This window comes from Microchirus variegatus (assembly GCF_963457635.1).
Source record: "Microchirus variegatus genome assembly, chromosome: 17".
In the NCBI taxonomy this organism is placed as follows: Eukaryota; Metazoa; Chordata; class Actinopteri; order Pleuronectiformes; family Soleidae; genus Microchirus; species Microchirus variegatus.
In genome coordinates, this window is record NC_139818.1 from 2,520,963 (window position 1) to 2,537,298 (window position 16,336).

At 36.3% G+C, this 16,336-nt stretch overlaps 2 protein-coding genes across 27 annotated transcripts in view; both read left to right on the plus strand.

Annotated features, from left to right (window-relative positions):
• ssbp2b (single stranded DNA binding protein 2b) overlaps positions 1 to 362 on the plus strand; it is a gene marked incomplete at both ends in the record, with an annotated part of 61,612 nt that extends 61,250 nt beyond the window's left edge. For 21 of the 26 annotated variants that reach the window (XM_083903374.1, XM_083903388.1, XM_083903371.1 and 18 more), the window contains 2 exons: positions 63 to 161; positions 333 to 362. In XM_083903374.1, the coding sequence (XP_083759500.1) occupies positions 63 to 161; positions 333 to 362 (129 nt within the window). The remainder of the gene's footprint in view (positions 1 to 62; positions 162 to 332) is intronic. The other 5 variants (XM_083903393.1, XM_083903391.1, XM_083903381.1 and 2 more) reach the window with 1 other exon arrangement.
• Positions 363 to 7,397: 7,035 nt separating this feature from the next.
• Positions 7,398 to 14,527, plus strand: LOC310939188 (saxitoxin and tetrodotoxin-binding protein 2). The gene is made up of 6 exons (XM_083903866.1): positions 7,398 to 7,614; positions 8,270 to 8,412; positions 8,561 to 8,628; positions 10,232 to 10,360; positions 10,448 to 10,543; positions 14,316 to 14,527. The coding sequence occupies exons 1-6, from the start codon at positions 7,501 to 7,503 to the stop codon at positions 14,402 to 14,404; spliced, it is 639 nt and encodes a 212-aa protein (XP_083759992.1). The 5' UTR covers positions 7,398 to 7,500; the 3' UTR covers positions 14,405 to 14,527.
• The last annotated feature ends 1,809 nt before the right edge of the window (positions 14,528 to 16,336 follow it).

Here is a 16,336-nt window from a genome sequence, read left to right on the forward strand (position 1 = left end):
TTGTTGTAGTTTGAAGTATTAAAAAAACCTTATATTCTTTGTCTGAATTATTGTTTGTAAAGAACTCTCCTGGGAACTTAAGTATGAGTAACCAGCCAGGAACTCCCAGAGAGGACGGAGAGATGGGAGGAAACTTCCTCAACCCTTTTCAGAATGAGAGTGTGAGTCGTTTATGTTCAGTTACCAATTTATAAAGTGCTGCTTTAACATAAGGAGAGGGTTAAAAATGACCTGATCAATCATCAGAGTATCTGTGTGTGTGTGTGTGTGTGTGTGTGTGTGTGTGTGTGTGTGTGTGTGTGTGTGTGTGTGTGTGTGTGTGTTCTCTGCAGTATTCTCCAAACATGACCATGAGTGTGTGAAGGCTGGACTCAGTGGACTCATGTGGATCAATAATAAAGAGCGAGAGAGACGGGAGGTGATGTCCTCCAGGCCAGTGACTCTATCACACACACACACACCCCCACACACACACACACACACACCCACACACTGTGCTGACTCAGTTCTTCTTCTGCGTCCATGAAACTGTACAAATTAAGCAAATTTAAAGAAAAACAACAACAAAAACAAAAACCCTGAGGAGAACTCTTTGTATATTTACATACGAGTGTGACACTCACACACTCACACACTCACAGGCCACTGTTTCTGCCTCTGCGTCCTTCGCCCCCCCCCCTCCCCCCGCACACACACACACACACACAACAAAAGGCCAGTATCTTATTTATCATCAAGTTTATTTAAAGGACTTAAAGAGATGAAGACACTGATTTTGATTTGAAGGTTTTAACAGATGTTTGTAAAGTCTTAATATTTGTGTCTTCACCTCTGTTAAGTTTTCTTCTCACTTAAAGCAGGAAATGATGACAAGAAAGTTGAAAACATGAGCTTTGTTCCAGGTTTAAAGTCAGACTATGTGACTTTTTACAACATCTAACAATGATAGTGAAGTGCAGGAGGAAGTGGAGCCTAAGGTTCAATAAACTACACATGCATTAGCATTAGCATGACACGTTTCCATGACAACTGACCGGAAAAAAGACCTGCGTGTTACGTCACGTTTACGTGCCGCGACGCCGGAGTCCAGGCGCCGCTTACCAGTTAGCTCCGTTAGCTACATTAGCTCCTTTTAGCGCTGTTAGCGCCACCTACAGTGGAACTGGAGCGGTCTTGTTTATTAAAGGAAAAAAGAGCAGGGCTAACAAATAACGCTAGCGTACCTGCGTACTGCGTATGTGTGCCTCTGTTTTTATAGGTTAGCGTCACTTTAGAGACTCGTTTTAACAATCGGGAGTCACGTAAACATGACTTCACTCTTTTTTTTTTTCTTCTGGTCAGTCGTCATGAAAACACGGCTTGCGTTAACGTCGACGGCGTTAAGCACCGTTGACGCGTTAGCACGTTAACGCCGTTAAACGCCGTTGACGCGTTGGCAGTTAACGCCGCTAAACGTTGTTGACGCGTTAGCAGTTAACGCCGTTAAACGCCGTTGACGCGCTACCACGTTAACGCCGCTAAACGCTGTTGAAGCCTTAGCAGTTAACGCCGTAAAACGCCGTTGATGCGATAGCACGTTAACGCTGCTAAACGCTTTTTGACGCGTTAGCAGTTAACGCCGCTAAACGCTGTTGAAGCCTTAGCAGTTAACGCCGTTAAACGGCGTTGACGCGTTAGCACGCTAACGCCGCTAAACGCTGTCGACGCGTTAGCAGTTAACACCGTTAAACGCCGTTGACGCGTTAGCACGTTAATGCTGTTAAACGCCGTTGACGCGTTAGCGTTTGACGGCACTAATAAAAACTCCCTCTGAATGATTCGTCCTTGTCGATCAAATGGAGTAAACCTATAAATGTGCAGTGTCGGTGCTTCTGGCTCCTTGAAATCCTTGAAAGTGTTTGAAAATTGCCCGAAATAGACACACGGGTCATTGAAGTGCTTGAATTCTGGGCAAGAAAGAAGTTTTGTTGATATTTTCGGTAAATGTCTCCCTTGTTTTTTTACGACGCCTCCTACCGCTTCACGCCCTGCATTGCTCGATTTACATATAGACTTGAAAAGTGCTTGAATTTGATGTCAAACACAGTGTGGGAACCCTGGGATTACCAAAGTTTTTAGATCAGATCTGCCTTTATGCAAAAAAAAAAACCAAGGTTTTTTAAAAACTATTATGGCTTCACATTTGATCATTTACACTTTGATGATCTGGTAAGACTTTGTATCTGTATACCCGGAAATGTTAAAGCCAGAGGGAGACAGATTAAAAAACAGATTAAAGGACAGATTAAGTCTTCTGAAATTACTTTGGTCACCAATAATCTCACCGTCATCCGAATAAACTGTGATCTAAGTGAGTGTTTGGTACAGAAAGCTGAGAATAAGCTTGTTTTTGGATGAATTATCGTCATCATCATCATCATCATCATGTATCAAAGGTCAATAATCTCCTGTACAGCTCACACATGTAACTCCTCTGTCTTGTTTTGTGTATTTGATATTATTGTTGTTATTATTTAAAGTGATGGAGCGATGACGCAGCCTCACACCTGAACTGAGATTATTCTTTTCTTTTCCTGTTAGATTGAAGCCATAATCCAGACGCAGATGCATTTGTAAATGAGATCATGTTTTCATGTTGTGGCAGTAAACGGGAACTCCATTTGTGACGCGTTCATTTCCCTCTTTTTTAATTCTTTATTATTGTGTTTTTGTAAATACAGAGAAGTATTCCATGGTTTTTCAATATGCCGGTATAAAAGCTTCTCTTCCCTTCGTCGGCGCGTCTGCCTCTGATTTATGATGTTGGTGTTTCTGTGGTCACATGACGAGATCACATGACGAGATCACGTGACGAGATCACGTGACGCACGGTGTTTCACGTGTCAACATGTAGAGTGTTGATGTTTCAGTATTTACAGCTCAGATTATACGACCTTTTGATTCTGCACGAGTGCACACAGAATTCTGAGATTAAAGAAAAAGTCAGATTTCTGAGATTAAAGAAAAAGTCAGACCTCTGAGATTCAAGAAAAAGTCAGAATTCTGAGATTAAAGAAAATATCAGAATTCTGAGATTAAAGAAAAAGTCAGATTCTGAGATTACAGAAAAAGTCAGATTTCTGAGATTACAGAAACAAAATCTGAATTCTGAAATTAAAGAAAAAGTCAGATTCTGTGATTAAAAAAACAAAATCTGAATTCTGAAATTAAAGAGAAAGTCGTATTCTGAGATTAAAGAAAAAAAATCAGAATTCTCAGATTGCGGGAAAAAAATCGGAATTCTGAAATTAAAGAAAAAGTCTGAATTTTGAGATTAAAGAAAAAAATCTGAATTCTGAGATTAAAGAAAAAGTCAGAATTCTGAGATTAAAGAAAAAGTCAGAAATCTGAGATTAAAATCAGAATTCTGAGATTAGAGAAATAGTCAGAATTCTGAGATTACAGGAAAAGTCAGATTTCTGAGATTACAGAAGAAAAAAAATCTGAATTCTGAGATTAAAACGTCATATTCTGAGATTACAGAAACAAAATCTGAATTCTGAAATTAAAGAGAAAGTCAGAATTCTGAGATTAAAGAAAAAAATCAGAATTCTCAGATTGCGGGAAAAAAATCTGAATTCTGAAATTAATGAAAAAGTCCGAATTTTGAGATTATAGGAGAAAGTCAGAATTCTGAGATTAAAGAAAAAGTCAGAATTCTGAGATTGAAGAAAAAGTCAGAAATCTGAGATTAAAATCAGAATTCTGAGATTAAAGTAAAAGCTATAATTCTGAGATTAGAGAAATAGTCAGAATTCTGAGGTTACAGGAAAAGTCAGATTTCTGAGATTAAAGAAAAAAATCAGAATTTACAGATTAAAGAAAATATAAGAATTCTGAGATTACTGGAAGAAAAAACAGAATTCTGAGATTAAAGAAAAAGTCAGAATTCTGAGATTAATTAGAATTCAGATTTTATTTTTTTCTCAGAATTCACAGAATAAAGATGGTGTAATTTTGATGCTAAAGGTCGTTACACTGTTTACTCTCAGTCCTCAAACATGTACTGCAAACATGTAATCTGACTCTGCCAATTATAACAATCCAGTCCCTCTAAAACACATATAAAGTGTGATCTCAGCAGAATTCCTCCACATTTGTCGAGAGGTTTGTCGTGGATTTGTTAAATCATGTTTCCTCAGTTGTGTTTAGCTCTGCTCGCTCTCTCCTCGTCTCTGGCGGGTGCGTCTAATCCTAATCCCTGTGAGAAGTTCATCAAACCTCTGCAGGACACAAACCAGGTTTCACTGACTTTTCTACATTTCACGTGATTGTTTATACTGAGTGGTTTAAGGAGCTTTAAATCTGTTTTTACTGTGTTTTCCTGTGTTTTTCCTCGGTTTCACACACAGATCTCTGGTAAATGGATTCTCCGCGTCATCGGAGGAGATGCTGAGGAACACATGATCAATCTGAAAGCTTTGCAAAGCTCCTGGATCGATATCTCCACTGAGCCCAGTGATAACATCACCCTGCGCTTCGGAGACAGAGAGTAAATGTTGACTTTGTGAAAAGACTTTGTTATAATCGCTAACATCCACGTGTTCACTCGTGTGTTTCTGAGATTACAGGACGTCAGACTTCTGAGATTAAAGAAAAAGTCAGAATTCTGAGATTATGGAAAATATCAGAATTCTGAGATTAAAGAAAATATCAGAATTCTGAGATTACAGAAAAAGTCAGATTTCTGAGATTAAAGAAACCAAATCTGAATTCTGAAATTAAAGAGAAAGTCAGTATTCTGAGATTAAAGAAAAAAATCTGAATTCTCAGATTGCGGGAAAAAAATCTGAATTCTGAAATTAAAGAAAAAGTCAGAATTCTGAGATTAAAGAAAAAGTCAGAATTCTGAAATGTGATTATGAATGTTGACTTTGAGAAAAGACTTTGTTATAATCGCTAACATCCACGTGTTCACTCGTGTGTTTCCTGTTTCACAGTGAGGGCAAATGTCAGTACGGACACGCTAATATCACTCAGGAGGGGAACAGCACCCGTATGACCTGTGAGTGCGCAGATTATTAATCCCTGAGCCGTAACAGTTTACAGGTGCGATAAACTTAATCCTGTGCTTTAGTTCACTTCAACTCCACGTCACATGACCACGTCGGGATGCACCTGGCGTCCTGCGCCGACTGTCTGCTGTGGGCCGACGACATGGGGTCAAAGGGCAGATTAATCCTACTGTACAGTGAGTTCACTTTTGGAAATGATAAGAATAAAATAAGATAAAATGAAAAAGGTTAGCGATACAATAAGAATAAAATAATAACGACAACATTAACGTTTCCTCTCTCTCGTCCTCGGCAGCAAAGAGCGGCGCTTTGGCCGATTCTGATCTGGCTCTTTTCAGAAATCAGGCGGCGTGTCTCGATTTCCCGCCTGATTTCTACTTTGTAGAGAGCAAAGGTGAGATTACCTTAATCCTGAGAATCCTGAGAAAACACGACAAACAACTGTAACCTGTAAACCCTCACGTCTCTGTTTCAGACCTGTGTCCTGATGAGAAGGATTCTGCTGATGCTGCTGCTCCTGATGCTGATGCTGCTGCTGCTGCTGCTGCTGCTGCTGCTGCTGCTGCTGCTGCTGCTGCTGCTCCTGATGCTGATGCTGCTGCTGCCGCTGCTCCTGATGCTGCTGCTGCTAAATAAACCACAGAAGAAGAAGAGCAGTAGAACCTCAGCTCCACCAGCAGAGTGGGTTTTAAAGCTGCAGTACGCAAGATAATAGAGCTTATTGTGGGACAGACATTAAAGATGAAATGAACAGACGTGTTTCACATAGTGTGTGTGTTTTTATTCTGTGTAAATAAAGCTGGATTCAATGTCAGGTAACTTTGACATGGAACTGTGAACAAACACTGACCCCTACAGGTCAAACACTGACACCTACAGGTCAAACACTGACACCTACAGGTCAAACACTGACACCTACAGGTCAAACACTGACCCCTGCAGGTCAAACACTGACACCTACAGGTCAAACACTAACCCCTACAGGTCAAACACTGACACCTACAGTCAAACACTGACCCCTACAGGTCAAACAGAGTCAGGGTTTGTTTTTATTCAAACGAGTTTGTCTGAGAAACGTTAGGAGAAAGAAAGAAACTGGACTGTTGTGTTGTCGTGTTGTTGTGGTGTTGTGTTGTCGTGTTGTGTTGTCATGTTGTGTTGCGTTGTTGTCATATTGTTGTGTTGTTGCGTTGTTGTCATGTTGTTGTGTTATCGTGTTGTTGTGTTGTCATGTTGTTGTGTTGTTGCGTTGTTGTCGTGTTGTTGTGTTGTCGTGTTGTTGTGTTGTCGTTGTGTTGTTGCGTTGTCGTGTGGTCGTGTTGTGTTGTCATGTTGTTGTGTTGTCGTGTTGTTGCGTTGTTGTCGTGTTGTTGTGTTGTCGTTGTTGTGTTGTTGCGTTGTCGTGTGGTCGTGTTGTGTTGTCGTGTTGTTGTGTTGTTGTGTCACAGAAGTCAATTCAAGTTCAGTTCACTGGTGTGTGATTTAAGGACAGAGTTCAGCTGACGACACTGTCGTGATTTCAGATCTTAACTTCCACATTTAACAGAAATCCTAATTTTCTGCACCTCATGGAGACAAAACCTGGTCCCAGTGAGGAAGAAGAACCTGATCTCTTCTGAGGAACTGGTTCAGTTTTGGACACAGATTTGAAATGTGTGTTATAGTAAGGTTAGAGTTAGACTTTTAACTTTGTTAAAGTAATGTTTTTGAGGCTGTATGTGCGTGTGTGTGTGTGTGTTCTTGTACTTGCAGTATACTGAGGACCAGTGAGCGTTTTTAACCAACAAAGTGAGGTCATTTTCACAAAGTGAGGACATTTTGTCCGGTCCTCACTTTGTTTTCACTGAAATCACTTCCTTAGGTTGTAAACATGCTATACTCTGTTTTTAACATAGATCCTCATTTGTTTTTAACATAGATCCTCATTTGGTGTTTCACACACTTTTTGCTCTGGGGCTCCACCTGCAGACATGTTATGGTACCGCACCCAGTAGTTCTTTGTAGATGTCATTCGTGAAGTAGATATTTGTAATTGTGTTGATTTATAAAGTGGAAATGCTGGTCCTCAATATGCAGCAAGTACAAGAGTGTGTGTGCGTGTGTGTGTGTGTGTGTGTGTGTGTGTGTGTGTATGTGTGGACAGAGAGGACATTATATAACGGTCCTTCTTTTCACTCTCTGCCAGATGGCTCTTACGTAAAAGTTTAAATGGAACACAAGAGTCAAGACCTGAAAGATGTGAGAACTGAATGTGTGTGTTCAGTGTGTGTGTGTGTGTGTTTGTGTGTGTCAGACCTCTCTCTTCTTCCCCTGGTTTCCTCTGTAGAGCTTGTATTTGTCGTTGCTGCTGTTCCTCTCTCTCTCTCTCTCTGTCTCCTGCTGTCATCTAACAGTCGTCTTCTTCCTCTTCTTCTTCTTCTTCATCTTCGTCATCCTCCTCACGATCATGGCTGCACAGCTGCTGCTCGTGGCTCTGCTGACGCTCACCTCCCTCTGTGCTGCGTCTCAGTCTGACTGTAAAGCTCTGGTCAAACCTCTGGTGCTGGACACTCACAGTCCTGTGAGTATGAGAAAACTCTGTGTTCTGCAGTGAGCTGGAGATCTTTGTGATGCTGCTGTGATTAAAAACGCTCTTATATTCAGGATTTTAATCACAGCTCAACGACAATTATGACTGCTTAAAGACATGAAAACACTTTATTGTCAGTTGCAGGACTTGGTGTTCCTGATAAAGTGAGCAGAGTTCAGATTATACTGAGCAAATTCACTGTTATCTTATGGCTGTGTTGTTTTACATTGAAGTCTGAATTCTGAGGAAAAACGTGTTTTAAATCTTCTTAAATCATAAATTCATTACTTTATTTGCAATTTTGATTGAAATCATTTGACTTATTTCAACATTTTTCACTCTGTTTAATGACTTGTGTATAAAAGTATAATATAATGTTGTTGAAGGTTCTCAGTCATCCAGGTCATCATCTTTTTCTTATTATATCTTATTATAATAAAATATAATGTAATATAAATAATATAATATAGTGGGTAAACCTGGGCTTTATGCACAAATATTTACTTTGATTGTCTTTTGAAATGAATGTAAAAAAGTGTTAAGATTGTGTTTATTTGTTGTTGTTGTGTGTGTGTGTGTGTTTGTGTGTGTGTGTGTGTGTGTGTGTGTGTGTGTGTGTGTGTGTGTGTGTGTGTGTGTGTGTCAGATCTATGGGAAGTGGCTCCTCCATGTTGGTGCGTGGGATCAGCTCGGCCTGAAGAATGACCTCATGTCAGTGAACAGCTCGTGGGTGGAACTGTCGGCGTCCTCAGACTCTGGAGTCATCAGCATGTACTGGGCCGACCGCCTGTAAGAAGAGATCACATGTGGTCATGTGACATCATCATCATCATCATGTGGCCGCGTGATGTCATTGATTTATATATATATATATATATATATATATATATATTTATGTGTTTATTATAACACGTTTCCTTCTGTCTTCCCGTCACAGAGACAGTGATAAGTGTCTTCAGGGCTCGGCTAACGCCACCATCACTGGAATGACCAGCCACACCACAGGTATGAACCTGGATGTCACACATTTCTGCCATTAGGGGTCTCCCAATCCAAACAACAACAGGAGACCAATAATATATGCAAAAATAAACAGCAGTTCCTATTCTCACAGTTTATAAGGATTAAAAACTGTGGTCAAATCCAAACTAAGGTCATTTTTTATTAGATTTTACATTGTTTTCTTCTTTTTATTCTGCTCTAACTGACCTTTACAGTAAAGGTCACAGAAGAGGTCAGAGGTTATAGACGTGTTAGTAAGAAATAGCTTAATAGCTTAAATAACCTCACAACCTCCCCATGTGCTCTCTGGCGCCCCCTTGATACCGTGACAATAAGAAGATATTTTTTTAACGCCACAGTATTTATGTACAGTACTATCCAGGTATTAGCTTTAGAATTACTGTTAGCTGCTATTTTTATTCAGACAAATTATAAAATAGTATAAAAACTAAAAAAGAGCAAGATTGATCACAAACATAAATACATATTAAAACTTTAAAAATAACTTATCTAACCCTTTTAACATGATGTCTCGACACTTAAAGATAAACTATTCGTAACAAAGACAAGATTATCCTCACATTAACGTTGATGATTAGCCTGAAAGATTCAATTAATCCCACTTTTTTGTACTGTAAACTGTAAATTAATATTATTAAGCCACTTACAAAGCCTTATAAATAATTAAATGTACATATTATTACTGGTAATTATCGGTCAGTATCGTTATCGGTCAGTATCGTCATCGGTCAGTATCATTATCGGTCAGTATCGTTATCGGTCAGTATCGTTATCGGTCAGTATAGTTATCGTCAGTGTCGTTATCGTCAGTACCGTTATCGGTCAGTATAGTTATCGTCAGTATCGTTATCGGTCAGTATAGTTATCGGTCAGTATCGTTATCGGTCAGTATCATTATCGGTCAGTATCGTTATCGGTCAGTATCGTTATCGTCAGTATCATTATCGGTCAGTATCGTTATCGTCAGTATCGTTATCAGTCAGTATCGTTATCGGTCTGTATCTTTATCGGTCAGTATCGTTATCGGTCAGTATCGTTATCGTCAGTATTGTTATCGTCAGTATGGTTATCGGTCAGTATCATTATTGGTCAGTATCGTTTTCGGTCAGTATCGTTATAAGTCAGTATCGTTATCGGTCAGTATCGTTATCAGTCAGTATCATTATCGTCAGTATCATTATCGGTCAGTATCATTATCAGTCAGTATCGTTATCGTATATTATAGATATTTTTACAGTTACACCACAGTATTTGTATACAATAATATCCAGGTATTAGCTTTAGAATTACTGTTAGCTGCTATTTTTATTCAGACAAATTATAAAATAGTATCAAAACTAAAAAAACTAAAATAACTTATCTAACCTTTTTTACATGATGTCTCGACACTTAGATAAACTATTCATAACAAAGACAAGATTATCTTCACATTAACGTGGATGATGAGCCTGAAAGATTCAATTAATCCCAGTTTTTTGTGATTTATTTGGGATTAAGATGATATTAACTGTGATATTAAAGTGTTTAAAATCACCTTTATCCTCCAAAGACGTGAATATTCCTGTGTTTCCTGTTTCCTGCTCAGTGAACATCAACGGTCACACTTCCTACCATGACGGTAAATACTATGAGACGTGCTCTGACTGTCTCCTCTCTGAAGACACCACTCTGCTGCCCGACGGGAAATCAAAGGGACGATATTTCTTCCTCTTCAGTGAGCCTCGTTTTTTAAAAAACCTTCATCTTTCATTTCCATCGAATAAAAACACATAAAAACCTTCTTTTTCCTCTTCTCTTACAGCACGGACCGGAGCTCTGGATCCGTCTGAGTTAGAGACGTTTAAGAAACAGGCCGAGTGTCTGAGCTTCCTGCCTGAGTATCGCTTTCTAGGCACAGGTCAGTGAACGCCACAGTGAAAGGAAAATATTTTTATATTACTGAAGTAAAAGTCTGAAAGTTCATGACCTTAAAGTCATTTTCTGATATAAAATGTACTTTTTAAGTTTTAGAAGTCAATTCAAATACATCTAATCCAATCCAATCCAGCTTTATATGTTCAGCACTTTGAATAAACCAAAGCGCTGAACATAGAAAATAAAACACATCATGAGTACAAAGTTTAACATGAAACACAATAAAATAACATATAAAATAGATTAAAATATTTTAACGATCACTCAAATATGTCGATATTTGTGTTTACAACAAAACATAATCTTAATCTTGTTAATCTAAGCATCATCTTCTGTGTGGTACAAACACATTTAAAGTCTTTTAAAGTACAGTATATAATGATGTGTATCATTTATCATCAGTATATAATGATGTGTATCATTTATCATCAGTATATAATGATGTGTATCATTTATCATCAGTATATAATGATGTGTATCATTTATCATCAGTATATAATGATGTATATCATTTATCGTCCTCAGTATGTACAGTATATAATGATGTGTATCATTTATCATCAGTATATAATGATGTGTATCATTTATCATCAGTATATAATGATGTGTATCATTTATCATCAGTATATAATGATGTGTATCATTTATCATCAGTATATAATGATGTGTATCATTTATCATCAGTATATGATGATGAGTATCATTTATCATCAGTATATAATGATGAGTATCATTTATCATCAGTATATAATGATGTCTATCATGTATCATCAGTATATAATGATGTGTATCATTTATCATCAGTGTATAATGATGTGTATCATTTATCATCAGTATATAATGATGTCTATCATCTATCATCAGTTTATAATGATGTGTATCATTTATCATCAGTATATAATGATGTGTATCATTTATCATCAGTATATAATGATGTGTATCATTTATCATCAGTATATGATGATGTGTATCATTTATCATCAGTATATAATGATGATGTGTATCATTTATCATCAGTATATAATGATGTGTATCATTTATCATCAGTATATGATGATGAGTATCATTTATCATCAGTATATAATGATGAGTATCATTTATCATCAGTATATAATGATGTGTATCATTTATCATCCTCAGTATGTACAGTATATAATGATGTATATAATTTATCATCCTCAGTATGTACAGTATATAATGATGTATATCATTTATCATCCTCAGTATGTACAGTATATAATGATGTGTATCATTTATCATCAGTATATAATGATGTGTATCATTTATCATCAGTATATAATGATGTGTATCATTTATCATCCTCAGTATGTACAGTATATAATGATGTATATCATTTATCATCAGTATATAACGATGTGTATCATTTATCATCAGTATATAACGATGTGTATCATTTATCATTAGTATATAATGATGTGTATCATTTATCATCTTCAGTATATAATGATGTGTATCATTTATCATCAGTATATAATGATGTGTATCATTTATCATCTTCAGTATATAATGATGTCTATCATTTATCATCAGTATATAATGTGTGTCATTTATCATCAGTATATAATGATCTGTATCATTTATCATCCTCAGTATTTACAGTATATAATGATGTCTATCATGTATCATCAGTATATAATGATGTCTATCATTTATCATCAGTATATAATGATGTGTATCATTTATCATTTTTAGTATATAATGATGTCTATCATTTATGATCAGTATATAATGATGTGTATCATTTATCATCAGTATATAATGTCTATCATTTATCATCAGTATATAATGATGTGTATCATTTATCATCAGTATATGATGATGAGTATCATTTATCATCAGTATATAATGATGTGTATCATTTATCATCCTCAGTATATAATGATGTCTATCATCTATCATCAGTTTATAATGATGTGTATCATTTATCATCAGTATATAATGATGTGTATCATTTATCATCAGTATATAATGATGTGTATCATTTATCATCAGTATATGATGATGTGTATCATTTATCATCAGTATATAATGATGATGTGTATCATTTATCATCAGTATATAATGATGTGTATCATTTATCATCAGTATATGATGATGAGTATCATTTATCATCAGTATATAATGATGAGTATCATTTATCATCAGTATATAATGATGTCTATCATGTATCATCAGTATATAATGATGTGTATCATTTATCATCAGTGTATAATGATGTGTATCATTTATCATCAGTATATAATGATGTCTATCATCTATCATCAGTTTATAATGATGTGTATCATTTATCATCAGTATATAATGATGTGTATCATTTATCATCAGTATATAATGATGTGTATCATTTATCATCAGTATATGAGGATGTGTATCATTTATCATCAGTATATAATGATGATGTGTATCATTTATCATCAGTATATAATGATGTGTATCATTTATCATCAGTATATGATGATGAGTATCATTTATCATCAGTATATAATGATGAGTATCATTTATCATCAGTATATAATGATGTCTATCATGTATCATCAGTATATAATGATGTGTATCATTTATCATCAGTATATGATGATGTGTATCATTTATCATCAGTATATAATGATGTCTATCATTTATCATCAGTATATAATGATGTGTATCATTTATCATCAGTATATAATGATGTGTATCATTTATCATCAGTGTATAATGATGTGTATCATTTATCATCAGTATATAATGATGAGTATCATTTATCATCAGTATATAATGATGTGTATCATTTATCATCAGTATATAATGATGTGTATCATTTATCATCAGTATATAATGATGTCTATCATTTAACATCAGTATATAATGATGTTTATCATTTATCATCAGTATGTAACAATGTGTATCATTTATCATCAGTATATAATGATGTGTATCATTTATCATCAGTATATAATGATCAGTATTTACAGTATATAATGATGTCTATCATTTACCATCAGTATATATTGATGTGTATCATTTATCATCCTCAGTATGTACAGTTTATAATGATGTGTATAATTTATCATCCTCAGTATGTACAGTCTATAATGATGTGTATCATTTATCAACTTCAGTATATAATGATGAGTATCATTTATCATCAGTATATAATGATGAGTATCATTTATCATCAGTATATAATGATGAGTATCATTTATCATCAGTATATGATGATGTGTATCATTTATCATCAGTATATAACTATGTGTATCATTTATCATCAGTATATAACGATGTCTATCATTTATCATCCTCAGTATGTACAGTATATAATGATGTGTATCATTTATCATCAGTATATGATGATGTGTATCATTTATCATCAATAGATGATGATGTGTATCATTTATCATCAGTATATAATGATGATGTGTATCATTTATAATCAGTATATAATGATGTGTATCATTTATCATCAGTATATAATGATGTCTATAATTTATCATCAGTATATGATGATGTGTATCATTTATCATCAGTATATAACGATGTCTATAATTTATCATCAGTATATAACGATGTGTATCATTTATCATCAGTATATGATGATGTGTATCATTTATCATCAGTATATGATGATGTGTGTCATCAGTATATAACGATGTGTATCATTTATCATCAGTATATGATGATGTGTATCATTTATCATCAGTATATGATGATGTGTATCATTTATCATCAGCATATAATGACGATGTGTATGATTTCAGATCTGTGTCCAGACGACAGAGCAGCTGCTTCAGCTCCTGCAGAGAAAACAGAGGAGGACGACGGTGAAGCTGCTGAGGCTGCAAAGTGAAGCAGAAACAGAGAACATGAGTTTGACATGTGATAGAACATGTGATTTCACCTGTTTGTGTTAGAGTTGCTGTAGTTTAAGTCTGATAGTGTGATATTTTTGAATAGAAACTGTGGTTTATGTTTCTCTGCACTGTGGTAAATAAATAAATAAATAAAGGAATAAAAACACTCTTGTGTTTCTCCTTCTCAAAAACTGCCGAACTGGCAGCTTCTCACCAGCGTCTGAGTCACTTTCTCATTCTTTTCTTCTCCGTCTCTGTTTCCCAGAAACTTCCCAGCTTCCACAAAGACGGTTGCTATAGTAACAGCTCTGTTAGGAGGAGGAGAAAGAAGATGTTTTTAAACCCAGCTGAGAAATAACCTTCGTTCCACTAATGAAAAGCTGAGGAGGAGGAGGAGGAGGAGGAGGAGGAGGAGAAGTCATGGCACGATGCTGGGGTTATTTCAGGGCAGCAAGTGAACTGTGGAGCGGATCATTCAGGGCCGGACAAAAGGAATCAGAGTGTGGCTCTGCATGGTCATTAGAGGAACCTTCACACAACCACTGCTGCTTCCAAACATACGCTGTTTTACCTCAGGCTCCACAGGGAAGATGAGTCAGCGTTAGAGGGTTTTTCTGTTTCTCAGTGAAGCTGCTGCCTCCTCTCAGTCCTCATCTTCATCCTCATCCTCGTCCTCATCCTCGTCCGTCTGTCTGACCATGTCTGCTCACGTCTTCATGTTTCTCTTGACTCTGGTGTCTCTCAGCGCTGCATCTGCTCCTGACTGTAAGGACCTCATCAAACCTTTCATACCAGACGACCCCAAACTGGTAAGACGTCCTCACATTAAAGTAGTTTTTTGCGGGGGCAGTCAGTGCACAGTTAAATGTAGTTTGCTGCTAATTTGCAGAGTAAATACAATAATACACAACCATTCTTTTTAAAGTCTTTTTAAAGTGTGTGATGTTGCAGGTGTTTGGTAAGTGGGTGTATGTGATGGGAGCTGGTGACCCTCATCAGTACCACACAGCCCTGAAGTCTCTGAGAAGCTCCTGGATCCTCGTCTCTCCAACGTCTGACAGTCAGACTGTGACGCTGCGATGGGGAGATCACTGCTTGTGAGTTTAGGCACCGAAAAACAAAGTTTTTTTTAGTGTAAAAAATTATCAGTCAGTATCGTTATTGTCAGTATCATTATCGGTCAGTATCATTATCGGTCAGTATCGTTATCGGTCAGTATTATTATCGGTCAGTATTGTTATCGGTCAGTATCGCTATCGGTCAGTATCATTATCAGTCAGTATCGTTATCGTCAGTATCATTATCAGTCAGTATCATTATCAGTCAGTATCGTTATCGTCATCATATATTATCGGTCAGTATCGTTATTGGTCCGATACCGGTCAATATCAGACAGATGGAAATGTGAAATCCGATATATAGAGTACTTTAATCTACGCAACAACAAAAAAAAAGTAAAAATTAGCAAAAGCATTTTAGCTTAGTCATGTTTGTTTGGGCAGTTTTTAGGAGCACAAATGTGTTGTTAACAGCTTCATACGTTCATAAATAAATGGTATAAAATGTACTAATTTACCCATAGGACTAACATCGGTAGATACTCGGTTTTGTGATATTGGTATCAGTATCGTCCCATCCCTGCTTATAATAGACTAGATTACTAACATTAATTTTTATAGGAAAAACAGTGTTAACAGTAATAATAAATGTGTTAACGATGCTTTTATAAACCTGAATATTGACGCATGTCTACAATATCATATAAGGTCTTATATAAATGTCTTATTATTATTATTATAATTATATAATATCTTTGTTTTTCAGTGGCCGGTGCATCGTCGACGAGGTCAACGCCACAGTTTCAGGACTCGCCACCACATTTCGCAGTAAGTGAATCACAGAATCACAGAGGCAGGAAAAAGAATGTT

Excerpts from the sequence above, each read along its gene's own strand:
- LOC310939188 (XM_083903866.1), top strand. The coding sequence starts at position 7,501 with ATGGCTGCACAGCTGCTGCTCGTGGCTCTGCTGACGCTCACCTCCCTC. Across the intron at positions 7,615-8,269 it reads TGCTGGACACTCACAGTCCT|ATCTATGGGAAGTGGCTCCT; the intron begins GTGAGTATGAGA and ends TGTGTGTGTCAG. Across the intron at positions 8,629-10,231 it reads AATGACCAGCCACACCACAG|TGAACATCAACGGTCACACT; the intron begins GTATGAACCTGG and ends TTTCCTGCTCAG.